Raw genomic sequence first — 17,438 nt, 5'->3', positions numbered from 1 at the left:
TTTTTTTTTTTTCCTCATTGAGTTTATTGGTACATTCTAGGTATGCAGTACAGTTACATTCATTATTGGGATCTTGTACCTCTACATTACAGGTCTTGGTTCTCATTTTTTCCCCTTGTTCCTGCCCTCCCTTCACCTCCTCCTCCCCTCCCCATTTACAAACACTTTATTTCCATTTTTTCATTTTCTCATTTTTTTTCTTTTCCCTTATTACCTTTCCCCTACCCTTCCCACTTCCCCTACACCTTTAGCCCTTTCCTTCCTATTTCACATTGTCAATTATCTCATTAGGATCTTTTTGTTTGTTTGTTTGTTTGGGTTTTTTGGAGAGAGCATCTCACTATGTAGTTGAGACTGACCTGGAACTCACTGTGTAGCCTAGGCTGGTCTCGAACTCACAGTGGTCCTCCTGCCTCTGCCTCCCCAGTGCTGGGATTACAGGTGTGCACCACCACACCCAGCCTCATTAGGATTTTATGTACTACTATAGTTTTTCACACCAGAGAAACTATTTGGTATTTACACATGTGTGACTTATTTATTTTACTTAGGAGTATATCCTTTAATTGGGAACAGTTCCTAAGCTTTTTTTTTTTTCTTTTATAAAATTGATACTTTTGAAAAACAGGCCATTTTTGGAAACAGGATGTTTGGTTGTCTGTTGTTTCACCATGATCAAATCCAGATGTACATCCCTGGCTGGCATTCAATCAGGAAGATAGTGTTTCTTTTTCCAGGGTACTGAACCCAGAGGCACAGCATCCACCTCACTCTCACTTATAATTAATTTTGATCATCTGGTTAAAGAGCTACCTAGTTTTTTGGTGGCATTATCATTTTCCCTCTGATAATTGGTAAGCCTTGTTCTTAACTGCTTACTGCCTTGGGGATACAAACAAAACCGAATGCTGATTGTTGAGTATCCATAAGATATAAAATCATGGACTGTATTGGTGGGAAGGTGCCTTAGAATTGGCAAATGTGCGTATATGTCTATAAATTTGAATAGACTTTTAAAAAGCACTCTTGGGCCGGGGATTTAGCTCAGCGGTTCGGTGGCCTGCCTTGCAAGCGCAAGGACCCGAGTTCAATCCCTGGTACCAAAAAAAAAAATAATAATAAAATAAAAAGCACTCTTAGGTCCGCAGCAAAACTGAGCAGAAAGTATATGCCCTGTCCCCTAGCACAGCCCCCAGACCAGAATGGTGCCCATGACAGCTGAGGAACCAGCACTGACATGTCATTATCACACAGCGCCTGTAGTTTGTATTCTATTTCACACTTAATGTTGTGTATTGCAAATGTGTTTTTGAAAAGACAATGTACAATATGTATTTGCGAAACTGAAAATATTTGGGTCTGCCACTCTGTTAAATTCTTAATTATGCCTCTTCTTTTGGTCCCTCTTACAATGATTATATCTTTGTAGTTTACTTCGCTTTAAGGTCAGCTTTTCATGCCGTATCGACGGAGAGAGAGAAGCTGAAGCAGCTGATGGAGCAGGATGCCTCCACCTCCCCTTCTGCTCAGGCCGTTGGTCTGAAGCACGCCCTGTCATCCGTGAGTTACATGTCTGTGTCAGAGAAATGACGACACATGTGTCCACTGCTTATGTTCTCCATTTCCATGATTTTCATGGTTGGGTTGAAAATTCAAGAGAAAACCAGACAAATTATCCAAATTATATTCTAATCTTTCATCAGATCTGCATATTCTAAATAAGGAAACTTAGTCTACCCCAAGTTTTCCCCCAATTTTTTTTTTTTTTTTTTTTTTTTTTTGGTACCTGGGATCGAACTCAGGCCTTTGTGCTTGTGAGGCAGGTGGCGAAACTACTGAGCTAAATCCCCAGCCCCCCAAGTCTTAATAACTGTATTTTATTAAGTGTTGGATTCTTTGTTTGGGTTCCTCCAATTTGTTTGAATTTTTCTGTTTCCATAAAGCCCTGCTGTATATCTGTGTGTGTCCACAGATGTGTTTGTTAGTTCTTACAAAATCTGACAATCTGGCGGAGATTTTTGGATGTGGGATACCATAAGCTTAGATTAACTCAGCAAATAACAGGTGGCAGAGAGAAATTTCCAATCTACCCTCTTATCTTCTCGCCTGCAAAGCAGTGATCTTTCTTACCTCTCTTTTAAAGATGTGGAAGTTATTTTATTTTATTAAGTATCACAAAACACTTAGCTTTTCACCCCTGTGGGCGCAGAGATGCTTCATACAGAAGTGTCTGTCAGGTAATCACTGTGCCTTCATGACGACAAGAAAATCATTGTCAGGGCCTCAGGTGTTTTTCCATAAGCCATTCTGTCGCTCACTTACTCTTCTTTTTCTGCAACTCATTCCTTAGAATAGTTGTGCTTTGTGATTGATGTCTCAGGTCCTAACCCTATCTAAGTGCCTGAAGTTGTCTGGAAATTCATCCTTTATCTAGCAAGAAGCTAGAAAGTTTTGAAACAGCATGTTTGTTTTGCTTTTGCTCTTTGCTTGGAATTCCTGCTTTTCTATGTGTAAAATGTGCATATCTGAAACTACCATCTAAAGGAGTACTGAATTTTCTTTTTTTAAAATTAATTTTATTGATACATTTAATATAATGAGATTCACTGTTAGAAATTTGTATCTTTACATAATCAATCTTGGTTCTTGTTTTTTTCCCATCCCCCTGCCCTCCTTTTTACCCCTCCCTCCCTATCTACAAAGACTTTGTTTCTGTTATTTTTCATTTTTTCATATTAATTCCATTCCCTTCTTTCCTTTCCCCTACCCCACCCCATTTCCCCTTCTCCTTTGGTCCCTTTTCTTCCTATTTCACAGTATCTATTACACTTTTTAGTCGTTATTTACACTTTCAGTTACTGAATTTTCTATTTTAGGCCAGATAAGGGTATGCATTTTAGGATCTTATTACCAAAAGCCACCATGAGCATGAAAATATCTGTATTTTTGTTTATCATGTTGCTGAGAGAAGTCATGCTCATGAAATATTAATGATATATCCTTTGTAATTCTTAAAGTATATTCACTCAGTTGACAATTTGAAGTATATTGTCTTTGAAATAAAAATTAAAAACATTGGCTTACTCCACGTGTAGAGAGAGTCTTCATGTCAGAGATAGAAAAATACCTTTTTGGATTGTAGTGAAGAGCCAGCCACATACTGAGTTGCTACTTAACAGTGTTTTGTTTTGTTTTTTACTCAGTGGTAGAGCATTTCTTTTTGTTTCCATTAAGTAGCTTTCAGCGAGTTTGGGAGGTACCTCTGATGGTCCCTACAAAGTTTCTCCCTCATGGTCTCCTTCTCCCTGCTCCCATACACCTCCGGGAAGGCCTGGCCTCATCTCATTCATTGATCTGCTTGTGTGGCCGTTGAGACTCATTCAGCCAAAGTGGTCTTCGCCTTTGCTGTAATGAATTCACTCTCACCCATGTTTATGATTTTGGAAGCTTAAAGCAGAAAGGGCCTTTCTTTCCTTTTTAGCTTGGATTCCTGATTCAGTCCAGGCTTTGTCTTTTAAAAATAAATTTTTTAGGATCATCTCAGAGTTATCAGAGTGGATAAGCTGAGGCTGTGTGTTGCCATCTTGGTATGTTTCTTTCTTATTTCTACCTGAGGCTTAGAGAAAAACCTTCTAAAATAAGAAATTATAGGCTAGGCTAAGATCCCAGCTAGTGTACCAAGGAGACTGGCCAGAATGAACTAGGTACCGTAAAGAGAGTGTTGTATGTGGTTGAGTTCAGTGTTTCTTAAAGGATCCTCAAGGATTTCAGAATACCCAAAAACTTCTGTGGATACTGAAAGATGCAGGCAGAATCCTTGCTGGTGATTGAGGCAGTGGGTAAAGCAGTAGCGCATCCCTCTGAACTCTCCGAAGGTAAGCCCTGTGGACTTTGCTAGATGGGAAAGGCTCTGAGCTTTAAAGAGAGTCAAGGCAGTAGCGCATCCCTCTGAACTCTCCGAAGGTAAGCCCTGTGGACTTTGCTAGATGGGAAAGGCTCTGAGCTTTAAAGAGAGTCAAGAAATCAGGAAGGATGCATCTGAATTAAATTACCTCGGGAGAGGTATGGGAGTGTTGGGGGTGATCAGGAGAGCTTGTCCCCTTCCAAAGCCAGATCGTTTGGAGGACAGTTGATCATGTAGTACACAGGAATGTCAGTAAGAAGGAAACATCTTCCTTTAACTTGGAGCAGGGTCTTCCTAGTTGAGAGGTTGAGATAAGAGTGGGGCCTGCTTAGGGGGAAATAAAAGAGGTCTCATTGGTCTCGGATATGGTCAGAGCTCACATTCACCCATTCCCAAGGCCATGGTCTGGTCATTAAGCCCTTATGCAGGTAAGTGAGGTTGGCTTATTAAAAAAAAAGTCCTAAAATTGCCAAAAAGTAAAATTAACCTTCCAAAAAGTTCTGCATCTCAGCACCCTTTCTAAAGTCCAGTTTAGCTGATGTGAAAATTAAATTACATTTAAATAGATTTGACCACAAGGTGGGAGAAGCATCTCTTCAAGAATGAGTGGAGCTTGGAATTACTACCCATGAGGGCTGGGTGGCTGAAGACCATCAAAGACCCTTGGTCAGGAGAGGGAGATGCTATGAGGCTGCCAGCTTTAATGAAGCTGGTGATGGTTGTGACTTCCTTTTGTCACCCTTACTAACCCTCCTTCTACCTCTCTGGAGATGAGATTGGTGATAGAGCATTATTTTCAGAGTGCCCTGTGTTTCCTCCATGGGTGTGAGATGCGCCTCCTGCTGGAGAGCTCTTGGAGCAACCCCAGAAGTGCCCCCTTGGGCCTCCAACACCCAGAGCTTCCTCTGCTCTGAGAGAGCTCTTCCTCTGGGCCCCCTGCTGTCCTTCCCTGAGACATCCACTTATTAATGGAGCACCACTATTTTTAACATGTTCCAGGCCATAGCGCAAAACACAGATCTTAAAGAACGCTTACGCAGAATCCATGCCGAATCTCTGCTCCTCGACCCGCCTGCTATTGCCAAGTTGGGTGACAATCAGGCAGAGGTGGGTAGGTTTCTCGTCTGGCAACCTCTCTGTGACTGCCACCTCCTCACATGATGTCCTCTGTCCAGTCGTACGGTCTCCCTGCTTCACCCTCCTGAATAGTGTTTGCCTTTCTACTGCCTCCCCTGGGTGCTGGGCACAGCTGGGTGCTGCCACAGTTCTGCATGGACTGCGCTCTCAGGATTTAAATTAATTCCACAGGAATATGTGCTAAGCATAGTTTTTAAGCTGCTTTTTTCCCCAGCTTCTTCCTTTTGTATTTCTTCACCTTATTTACCCCTCCACATCCTTATTCCTTTTAGTAGAATTAATGGAGTAGGAACTATAGACAACATTTTCTCCTGTCATTTCTCAAGAAACCTAAGTTTCTCTGACCTGTCATACCCAGTTACTTGCCAGCTTTCTTTGCTCACTCTGTAAACACTATGCTATTCTTTCTTTGTTGTTCTTTCCTCCCACTTCCCTTCCTGTGATTTTTTTCATTTACAGAACAATGTCAAGCTTTGAGGGAAAAAAGTGTTGCTTTACAATTGAAATCTCTAGGTTAATAAGCAGCACTAAATCCAAACAATCACCCGTAGAATTTAACATCTTAATATTATTATGGTGGCCTTCTTTTCTGGCCTGGACCAGCATCAGCCCTCTTTTGAATCTGCGCACTCACTTAAATCAGGGCCCAGTCTCAGCCATGACCAGCCATTACTCAGGGTTGTCTGCTGCTTAATACCATGGTGATTTCTGGTTCCATGCTTATTTCCAGATGGTACCTATCTCATACATAGTATATCCTATAAATTACATTTATACATTTATTGAGTAGCTAGGTAAGTTTCACTTAGGCCTTTGTGAGTGTACTCAGTATGTGTACTTAGGCCCATTTGTGTTTTGGAATAGAAACCAAAATCCCAGGCATTTACAAATGGATATTTTTAGAATGATCTCAAAATTAATGTATAAGAAAGCTTAAAATGCCATAAATTGTCCTTGCAGTGTAGTCACCTCAAAGTCACACCTTCCAAAACAGCCTTCTTGAGTCTCTAATCAATATTTCATATATTTCCTCTTCCCTCTTCCAGAGATTTTTTTTGTTGTTGTTGTTCCCCATGATTTATCCTTTTTTTTTCACTGAGTGACTCAGGCTTACTTTCCCAGCAAGGGAAAAGCCATTGTTGTTGTTAGGAAATAAGTGGAAATTCCACAAAAGTGGAAGTATCCACCCAAACTGAAAATTTAAATCCAGTTTATTTTTCATAGGTAATTCTCAGGCACCTCAAATGCTGCTCCTTTGGGGACTGGCAGCTTTTTTTAACAGTGGAGTCAGCCCAGGGGCTCTGTTTTTAGGACCTTTCACTATCTTTGTTACTTTATGTTACTTCTTTTAAATGCACAGATTACCCCCTTTTCCTGTCTGCAATTTTCCCACAACCTATCAGATCCCACCGTTTCATATTCCTGAATGTGAAAATTTAATATTATTAGGAGATCAGTTCTTTATTTAATATTATTTTACATTCCAAATGAAAGGCCAGGTGACTTTTGGAGTTAACACCCTTTTACATCTAAAGTCCATTTATGAGACTAAAAAGTGTCTAAAAGAAAAGAAGGGAACTTAATTCTCTTACTTGCCTATCTGCTTGCTGCATTTCTTGTGCATTGGGATACCTTATCTCACAAATTCCTAATCTTCACTCTATGAAATAGGCAATGGTGTTTTCATTTTAGAAAAAAGGAAAGGAAAGCCCAGAGCGGTTAAATAACTTTCACAGGCATGCAGCTTACAAGAGACAATGCTGAGATTTAAATTCATGTCTAATGAGGGCAAAGCCCGTGCTTTCTCAGTATCTCCTTAGAGCTGTGTAAGGAAGAAAGACATGCTGAGCCAATAAGTCATTGAAGCGCTACTGGTTAAAATAAGGTAGGGATGCTGGGAAAATGAGGCAGAATAGCTATCTTAGGCATAAACACCATTTTATATATAAAATAAATGAATATGTAGATGAGAACTGCATTAAAAACCAACGATAAAGATATGGATTCTCCAATAAATTAGATCAGTGCAGCTCAGAGCAATTTGGAAAGAAGTTCAAATCTTTCTATTACATGCCAAAATGAACCACCAGTCAATTTGAGTTAAATATAAAAGTGCAGACTAAAAAATACTGAATATTTATCAAGCTCCTGAAGTAGAGATTTCCTAGGAGTCATAAAAAAATTGCTAAAGAAATGTTGACTGAATCTGTTATTTTAGGGGAAAATGGTATGTGTCCAAAAATAAAGCTTATAACAGACTAAGAAAAATATTTTCATAGAAAATGACAGGCTTAAATAATGCAAAATCAATGGCAGTGTTTTTACAACTTAAGCAATGGACAAATAAGACCTCACCAAGTAAATGGAAAAAGAATATAATTCACACAAGTGCATGAGCAAGTAATTGTGGGATTTTGTTTTTTTATTTTTTATTGCATCATTTTAACTAGTAGGATATGTTCTCAGCAATACCACACTGTTGAATGATGTTAGATAGTGTGTGTATACAAACCTAGATAGTATAACTACTACATACTTAGGCCAAGTGGAACAACCATGTAAGCTATGTGCTATAACCTATTATTTCAATGTGTTATTGTTTTGTTTTTATATTTTATACTTTTTTGCTAAAACCTAAGACGCACACATTAAGCTAGGCCTACACAGAATCAGGATTATCAGTAGCACTATCTTCCATCTTTGCGTCTTATCCCACTAGAATGTCCTCAGGTTTGAAAACACAAATGAATCTGTCAGCTCCTGTGACAACAGTGCCTTCTTCTGTATCCCTCAGCCTGTCACTGTTTAATAGTTGATTTAGGTGGGTGGGGGGATATATATGTAGAACTACATTCTAAAGTAAAGATATAGTAAATACATAATCCAGTAACATAGCCATATATTACCATTATTAGATATTATGTACTGTACATAATTATATGTGGCTGTACTTTTATATGACTGGCAAGTGCTATGGATTTGTTTATACCAGCATCACCACAAGCATGAGTCAGGCCTTGCAGTGTCATTTTTTACAGCTATGACATCAGTAAGGGACAGGAATTTTTCAGATGTTATAATCTTATGGGACCCTTTGACAGAGATAGCATTATATAGTACGTGATCATATTTACAAATTCACAGGAAGGTACAAAGCAATGCAAAAGAAAGAGCCATGTGCCCCTTGCCCAGTCTCTCCCAACATTAAAACTATATGGCTAGTTTTTTAAAAAAGAAAGAACTGTTCAACTTAATAAAAAGTGAAACAATTAGATCAACACAAAGATTCTTTTTAAATTATGATATTCATTGCCCTTAATATAAGGATATAAAGAAAATAGTTTTCTTGTTAATGTAATCATATATATATATATTCCTTAAACATTTTTAATAATTCTACTTCTGAAAACTGATCCTAGGACATAACAAGATACGAGCAAAGGCATATTTACAAACATCTGCAAACCTAGAAATACCCTTAACTTCCAATACAGAGAAATGTTACTCAAGGGTACATACTTATAATAAAATATCCTATCAATTCAATTTTATTTCTCAGGGAAATTTTAATGGCCTGGAAGATGTCCACAGTATTTTAAGTTAATGTAGCAGAAAATCTACAGGTTGTATGTACTTTGATCAGTTTTTCAACAAAGAAACCCCTAAAACTCCCCAAATTATATACAGTATTTTAACAAAAATTATATGAATAAATTAATAAGGACCACATCTAGGTGATGGGACTTTAAGTGATATTTACTTAGATTTTTATGTATTTTCTGTTTTGAATATACTGTAGTCTTATTCTCAGAAGACATTAGAAATTATTTTGAAAAATAATTTGGGTGTAGTATTTGAGAAAAGTTTGTGAAATTATGTGTGTGTATATATATATATAAATAGTATAATTCAGTTATTTCAAAACAAAGTACAACTACATGTACCAACTCCCCACAATAAATGTAATCATTATGTACTGCAAACATGTACTAAAAAAAACAAAGATTGCAGAGAAAGGTGTCCAATGTGCCTTTAGTAGTTTTCTTGCTGCAATGGGATTATAATTCTCTTTCTTCGTTGTTTGACTTTTTGAAATATAAACAATAGATAATCTGAGTTACAAAGATCAAGGGGAAATAGTTAAATTGAACCATGTTACTATTTTAATAGATAACATCCTGAGTTGTTCAAGAACTGCTAAGGGTTGGGGCTGCTGCAATCCTGGCAAATATTCAGTACTAATTGGTAGGAAGTTGCCAGAGTGGTGGGACAGCAGAAGAAGGCAGGGCATAGGACAGCAGGTTGAAAAATGCTCCACTTTGAGCATCATCATGATGCCACAAGTGGAAAATTCCATATCTGACCTCAAGTGTCAGGTCTCAGTTTAAATTGAAGTACACTAAAAATATTGTATAAAATTATCTTCGGGCTATGTGTTCAAAATACAGAATTTGTGAAACATAAATGAATTTCATGTTTAGACTTCGGTCCCATTATGTACATTGAAATATTCCAAAGTCCCAGAAAGTGAGAAATCTGAAACACATCTGATCCCAACCAAGCATTTCAGAAAGAGATACTCAGCTGTGTCATTTTCAATTTTGATCAGCCAGGAAACCTTCCTGACCCATCAGTCTAGGAGGAGGAAGATAAAAAGCAGGAGTACATCATGATGAATTAATGAGTACACAAATAAATAAGTCATTAGCATCTCACATGGCAGGGCACACTGGAGACCCAGGAAGATTACATTATCTCTAAGGAACGTTAAAGGAGCTCAGCTAGTCATTACTGTGTCTTCAAATTCAGTAACCCTGTGCCTGGCTCTGTGGAAGATAGATACTGTTCCTTTAAGATGACAGCTGTGATAGTTATTTATAGATTCTACAGTGATCTCTTGGTTAATATAGAGAAGAAGCTGGCTTCTCAGAAAACTGCATGGATATTAACATGAGTGATCTCTAAACCAATACCTTGGGCAGATACCTTATTGAGGAAGATTCCAAGAGAAAGGGAAAGATATTTCCATGTGTGTGTCCCCCACCCACTGCTGTGTGAACAATTCATAAAGGTACCCCTTGCCCTTTTATTAACTGTGAAAGTATACTGAAGCTTTCCTGTTCTAACATGGGCATAATTTGTATTTGAGACAACAGTGTTTCCTGAACTTGTAAAACCTCTGGGCATCATTTGTCCATTAGTGTCTGTTCCCCAGGTTATTCAGTACTTGTTCATTAGGTATGTAATGACATAGACACAGCTCCTTAACCAACACAGTGAAAAGTGTGAGCTGTTCAGGTGCTTAGGGGAATGAATGATTTTTCTTCTCTAAGACCAAGGAGTCAAATCATCTCATCCTAAATCTGTTCTTCTTCCTCAAGGTCTGGGTCAGACATCACCAAACCAGAGCTGCTGCATCAGACACAAGCTCACCTTCAGATTAGCTCCTATAGTCCTTTGCCTCTTCACAGTCTTGGTCTGATGTGTGTTGGTGGTGTGTTTTGCACACCACCCTTTCAGACCAAAACCTCATCTTCTTTATCATATTTCTTCATGGTCAACTGAGGACTGTATATGAATGAGTTGCTTAATTTATTGAGTTGAGTTGAACTTTTGCTTGCAAATAGAATAGAAAGCAAACCAGCTGAGTGTTCAGGTCCTCCTGTTTGTAGCACACGTCTAGACCCTGTGGAGTGGAGAGTAGAGGGCCACATGCGATGACAGAAGTGTGATCTGTTGTGTGTGTAGAAGGTGATACTGTAGATTGGGGGTTTCCCTCGCTTGAAGAGCCATTGTAGGTGGAAAGAAAGAAACAATTCATCTTACTCATCCATGAATAATAAATGATCTGCCACCAGGGACACTTCTGGACAAAAACACTGTTTATTTGTCAAGGGTCACCTCAAAAGTAGCATATTGGCCTTTGTGAGTGCATAGGAACCGAAGAAAGCTGTGCTGCATGGAGCCAACCATGGAGGGATGTGCAGTCCGTACAATTCTGAGGAAATTTCAGGAGGAAAAGAAGTGTCCTGCAGTGGCAGAGAATAGGAGGATATGATTCAGAGAACTTTGGAATTTTCCTCTTTGGTGGAAAAGACTGACCTGGACAGCTCTTTTTGGCTTAAGATCTATGGCATGTGTCTGAGCAGTGCTCGTACCTATAAGTGAAGTGTCTATTTGGGGAGAACTTCACTTTTCATTTTGTTTTGTGTGAGGCTTATTCTCAGCTTTGGTACTGACCTCTGCTTTGTTTGCCTGGGACTGTGACCCTGTATTTTAGGCAATTAAAATTGGGGTTTTTTTTTTTTCTTTATTTCTTGAGACTTTCTAAATATATGCATTTTTGGTTTTATTCTTTAATGTAGGAAAACTCCAGAGATGAAAACCGAGCTCTGGTCCATCAGCTTTCCAGTGAAAGCAGGCTCTCTATTACTGATTCCCTTTCGGAATTTTTTGATGCACAGGAAGTTCTTTTGTCTCCAAGCTCTTCAGAAAATGAGGTTTGTGCACTATTTTCCATTAGATGCCTTGACAATCACTGTTATATCTTTGTTGATTAACCTGTTCAGTAAAGATTTGTATGTAGAGACACAAGATTCATACACCCTTTTCCACCATGGAATTCAGAGTGTTCTCTGTTGAGTGATACCCAAAAAACACAAAATGATTTGATAGGCTAGAAGAAAAAAGTTATAAATGTAGAGAATGTTAGACACCTCCTCATTTCTGTTATTTTGTTACATTTTCATTATAGATTGATAATTCTGATTTCTATTTAGTAATGTAATATTTCCACTATAGGGAAAGCAAATAGCATTCTGTGCATTTTTAGTCATGTTAGTTTTATGATATAATTTTACAGTATAATGTGGTTATTATAGTATTAATTTACAGAATGCAGTATTGCTTTAAATTGTTACATAAAAATCATACTTTCTAGAATAGGCAAATACCATAGTTAGCATTTTCTGTGTAAATGTATACTAATAAATGTGCTTCTTAAATATAGAAGTGGTAAGGCTGGGCGTCGTGGCGCATGCCTGTAATCCCAGCACTCTGGAGGCTGAGGCAGGAGGATCGCTGTGAGTTCGAGACCAGCCTGGGCTACATAATGAGTTCCAGGTCAGTCTTTATATATATATATATGTGTGTGTGGTAACATTGTTGACATATTAATCCCACAGAAAATTTATTTTTCATAAATACTTCAAAGGTAAATTGTAACTCCCACTCAAATATTAACATTCTGAAAATGCAGTATGAATTAATACAAATTTTTATGATAGCAGAAATTTTTGGTTTATTTGTTATTTTACTGTTAGTGCTAACCAAGAATATGTTTATTTAATAACAGTTGTTTTGCTGTGAGCACTGCCTAGGAAGATTGGCCCCCAAAAATGTTTCTATTGCTTTGTAAAGTGGAGTTCAACACATTTGATCATTTGGAGTAAGGAATTTATGAAAATATGATTGTTGTTTAGTCTTACTCCAATTATATTATTTCTTCTTTCCCACAGATTTCTGATGATGATTCATATGTCAGTGACATAAGTGATAACCTTTCTTTAGACAACCTTAGTAATGATTTAGATAATGAAAGACAAACCTTGGGTAAGATTTACATTATTTTGATCTTTGAAAGCTTGTGTCTTCATAGAATCCTAATAAGTATTTATAGCAAATACTACATGAGAAAAAAAATTTGTTTTTGTTTTTTTTAGATGGGGTCTCACTATGTAGTTGAGACTGACCTGGAACTTACTATGTAGCCCAGGCTGGTCTCGTCTCAAACTCACAGCATCTTCCTGCCTCAGCCTCCCAAGTGCTGGGATTATAGGCATGCACCACCACACCTAGCCTACATGAGAAAATTAACACGGTCCCCACCTCTAGGATTTTATAATTTAGATGAGGAAATAGTAGTCACATGTGAAAGGTAGATTCATTCAAATCAATTTGTCTGCTTGTAAAGTTTTTACGGTGAGAGAATGCCAGTTTTCACATACATATCACAAAAATAACGGAACAGCTATCCTTTAGGCGGCAATATTTTCTCTCCAAATGTATTAGAATATGACTGTGTGCCTTTAGGTATCTAAGGGTTTTTATAATTTAAGAATTTAACAGCACATATAATAAAGGGTCTTTTCTAAGTAGTAATTTAGCTGCAGATTATTCAAAATTATACACTTCTACTTCCCCTCAAGATACCCTAAGTTGTCTTTTTATTACTGCTTCATCCTAAGAGGGAAAACAAGGACTAAGAAAGGTATTTTAAAATGCTAGTTTGAAGTGTGGAGTACCTGGAGTGTATGGCTATTCTCAAAGAGCTCTGATTTATGAAGGAGCTCTTTAAGGAATCTGCCCAATGGGACAATTCTCTTCATGGGTCCTTGAAGCATCAGATGGTCCCAGTCTTAATACTCAGTGTGCCCTGGGGTCTGTAGTTTGCCTGTGCTACTCAAAGCACCACTATTTTCACATCTTCATGGAGTACAGGGACTGTGTCAGGCATGTTCATTGGTACTTTGTGTTTCTCAGCTCAGTGAGTATGTGTGAACTATGATGATGAACTGTTGCTGAAACACTAAAGAGCTGCTTCTTTGGGGACCACAATATGGAAAAAAGGCAAGTAGGCACATTCCCCAGCATCTGAGTGAGCATCCTTTTGGCAGTACATCTGCTAGCCGTAGATGCTTGTCATGTTGTGTATTACAGGAGTAAGTTCATGTGCTCCTTGTTTTTCTGGGAAAACAAGAAAGCAAATAAAAAAGAGTAGCGAAGAAACATCATTTACTTTATTGGCAAACAGCACACACACTATCATGGTTCTGAACTCCTCCAGTTCCTGGAGGCCTTAGAGAGGGAGCCAAAGGGAACACAGAGTGAATGGGGGGTTCAGAGGCTGAAGCTGAGCGGAGAGGACAGAATTCAGAACCCGAGTCTATGGCTGTGCTCACTTAACAGCAGCCAGGAAAAGCATAGAAAAAGTTAGGGTTCTCTCTAATTTGTAACAGTACTGTTTTGCTGGAATGCTGACCAGTGTTGCCTTAGCTAAAACAAACAGTGGGTAGAATCAAGTTTTCTTCTTTGTCCATATTTGAATATGAGAAATGGCTGTTCCCCAGTTCTTCAAAGACATTGGATGAGGAATATTCGATTTCTCAATTTTTTTTTTTTTTTTTTTTTTTTTGGTACTGGGGATTGAACTCAGGACCCCGTGCTTGCCAGGCCGGCAGTGGAACCACTGAGCTAAATTCCCAGCCCACAACTTCTCAATATTTTGAAGAGATAGATATAGAAATAATCTTTATGTCTTATAAGTTTAAGCAACAGAAAGAAATAAGACAGAATCAACTCTTAGCCTATTGTGACACTAGAATTTCTCAGACCTTATAGTAAATATGACATATTTAGAATATTAGTTTCTTTCCCCCCAAAAGTCACTGGGCACATGTTAGGATCTGTCACTATGTTTGGTTCTGTGGAGAGGACAAGGGACTAAAAATATGGACTCAGGGACTTCCTTGGTTATCAACTCCAGGTCTGCCACTCACTGATTGTGTGTGCTAAGACAGGTTACTTCTGTACCTCATTTTATTCATCTGTAAAATGGGGGAAATAATATTCTGTATACCTCAAAATGTAGTTATAAAAAATAAATGAGAGGAGTACATGTAAATTGCTTAGACTGACCATCACAGAGTAAAAAGCAAAATATGTGCAAGCCATTAATAGTATTGGTGGGGAATACCATTGTTCCAAAGTTTAAATTTATAAATCAAAGAAAATACGATGAAACTCCCTAGAAAGCTGCTTTTAAAAACTAATACTGTTTGCAGATACTTTCTTTTTTCAGATTTTTCTTATATAACCAATTAAAACAAATACAAATATTAATCCATTTCATATTTTTCTGTTCATCAAAGCAGGTTCTTTATCCAGATTGGTTTATAATGAGTAAATGTTGTATATTTAATGTTTAATAAATGAAGATACACTAGTGCAGTATTTGAATGCAGGAACAGTTAGGATGGGCAAGGAATTTTAGAGCATTGCAACTGATAGATTTGTGTGTCTAAAATGTAAAAGTTTCATTCACCAGCACCCTTCAAAAGTTTCATTCACCAGCACCCTTCATGGACCATGTTTAAAGGTAAACACCAAATGAGGATTAAATTGTAAAGCAAATTTAAAAACAAAAGATGTGGCTTTAATATGTACATAGAAGGCAAAAAATCAACCAAGGAGAAATGCTCATAAAAGTATTCTAAACCATACTAGAAATTTTTTAAATATAAATTAAAACAAGGGGATAACGTTATCTACCTAATAAGTTGATAAAAATTGAAAACAAATAGTGCTAAGCCTGGAAAGGCCTCAGAAGATGAATATTCACATCTACTGCCAATTAACGAGAAAATTGGTAGAGCTTTTTTGAAGAGCATTCTGATCACATGAGTCAAAAGTCTAAATACATTCATAATCTCTGATGTAGTAATCCCACTTCTGTGCTAAGAAAATAATCAGAGGTCCAGGAAAATATCTGTTTATGTGAAATATTTACTACTGATTTTTTGTTGATTGTTTTGGTTTTGTTTACATCATATTAAAACATTGAAACAAATCTGATAGTCTTAACAGTAGACAAATGATTCACTAAATGATGGCATATCAATAAGTGGAATATTTTTACAATCATTTAAAATGATGCTTCTGAAGAATTTTAAATAATTTGGGAAAACACTCCTGTTAGGTAAATAAACTGAACATGGCACTAACTATACATACATTGTGACCTATATGGATGGAGAAAACACTAAGTGAAGATGTTCCAAACTATAAATGCTATTTTGAGATGAGTGACTGTTATGTCGTATTATTATTCTGTGATAAACACAATGGCTTTTATAAGAATTTGAAGTGATTTATTTTGAAAAGTTTATAAGTTTTTGTGTCACCTGCTTTAGGCATAGAAACCCAATTTCTAGTTTTATTCTAAGCATATATAAGCCTCAAGGAGCTAGCTTTTAAGAACTTAAGAGCCTCCCTATGAATAAATTCCATGAATTTTATGTGTGCAATTTTTGTTTGTTTGTTTTGTGTTGCTGGGGATTGAAACCATGGCCTTACACATCCTTCGCATAGGCTTTTCCACTGAGCTTCACGCTAAGCCCTAATTTTTGGTATTTAATTGCCCAGAATTCTTTTCCTTATTTTCCGGCTTTCAGTCATACTCTGGGTAAATGAGTTTCATAGTAAAATGAGGACTTACCAGGTAAGGTTTAATTCAAAGAGTTGTTACTTAAGTAGTAGAACAGGTGAAAAGATCGTTAGAGACAGCCAGGTCTTTGCCTCTCAGGGCCTGTTCTGGAGTGTGGTGGACAAGGGAGGACCGAGAGAAGGACATGCCTGCCCGCGCCGGGTCCCAACACCAGCAACATCAGCCTGTGGAACATCCTGCGCAACAACATTGGGAAGGACCTGTCCAAGGTGGCCATGCCCGTGGAGCTGAATGAGCCGCTGAACACGCTGCAGAGGCTCTGTGAGGAGCTGGAGTACAGCGAGCTGCTGGACAAGGCCGCACGGATCCCTAACCCTCTGGAAAGGATGGTGAGGACTCAGCCTGCCTGTAGCCTTGCTGTCCAGCCTGTCCCCTACCCTGAGCTATTCTTCTGGGTCCTTCAGAGCCAACACAGGTGGAGCTCCTGTGCTGCCTCTGCCCCTCAGAGCCACATGGTTCCTCTCCGCTTGGCTGTGCGGTCACCTCAGGATCCATCCTTGGTGCCAGAGGTGCCAGTGGTGGATTTTGTGCTTCCTTCTGCAGAACCTTCTGTCTACAGGCTTGGCTGGAAAACATAGTTTTAGGGCTCTCAGCATGTTTATTTTTACAACCCTGAGTGGACAGAATTTAATTTCTTGAGCTGCTTTTCTCATCCAGAGTAAATGCATCTTGAGAATGCTTTTATTTCTGAAATTGTCCCATCACTTCTTAGATTTTTCAGAAAATACTGTTCATAGAAGAGGTTTTTACTTCAGAAAGATTTTTCTCTTAAAGAGTAAGTTTTTGTTGTATTTTAAGTTTTTAGTTTTAAGTTTTTTTTATTTGAAACTTGAAAAATTTTATTCTGAAAACTGTTCTTTTGGCTTCCCATATGTGACTGGGAAAAGCCTTGTCTGGGTGGGTTACTGGATCTTCAGTGTCGCCCAAATGTGGACTCTCCTGGCATTTGCTAATTGGCTAAGTTGGAATTGAGGCACGTCCCCCTCCCCCTTCACAGACCTCACAACCCAATACCGTCCCACCAATAGAGGATTCAGTCTTTTCTAAATTCAATGCATTCATAGTTTTAACCCTCATGAAAACTTCATTACTTTAGTGGTTTGAAGATTAAAG

The 17,438-nt window shown here is 38.1% G+C and overlaps 1 protein-coding gene across 5 annotated transcripts in view; it reads left to right on the top strand.

Moving 5' to 3' along the window:
* Osbpl3 (oxysterol binding protein like 3) overlaps positions 1-17,438 on the top strand; it is a 153,463-nt gene that overhangs the window by 100,774 nt on the left and 35,251 nt on the right. For 3 of the 5 annotated variants that reach the window (XM_010628243.3, XM_010628242.3, XM_033757342.1), the window contains 5 exons: positions 1,430-1,560; positions 4,904-5,011; positions 11,407-11,541; positions 12,559-12,652; positions 16,404-16,654. In XM_010628243.3, coding sequence (XP_010626545.1) covers positions 1,430-1,560; positions 4,904-5,011; positions 11,407-11,541; positions 12,559-12,652; positions 16,404-16,654 — 719 coding nt within the window. The remainder of the gene's footprint in view (positions 1-1,429; positions 1,561-4,903; positions 5,012-11,406; positions 11,542-12,558; positions 12,653-16,403; positions 16,655-17,438) is intronic. The other 2 variants (XM_010628246.3, XM_010628244.3) reach the window with 1 other exon arrangement.

The sequence above is a fragment of the Fukomys damarensis genome, unplaced genomic scaffold, assembly GCF_012274545.1.
Source record: "Fukomys damarensis isolate Sample0158 unplaced genomic scaffold, DMR_v1.0_HiC HiC_scaffold_4, whole genome shotgun sequence".
In the NCBI taxonomy this organism is placed as follows: Eukaryota; Metazoa; Chordata; class Mammalia; order Rodentia; family Bathyergidae; genus Fukomys; species Fukomys damarensis.
Note: the sequence above shows the minus strand (reverse complement) of the source record. Positions and strands in the feature narration are given on the sequence as shown.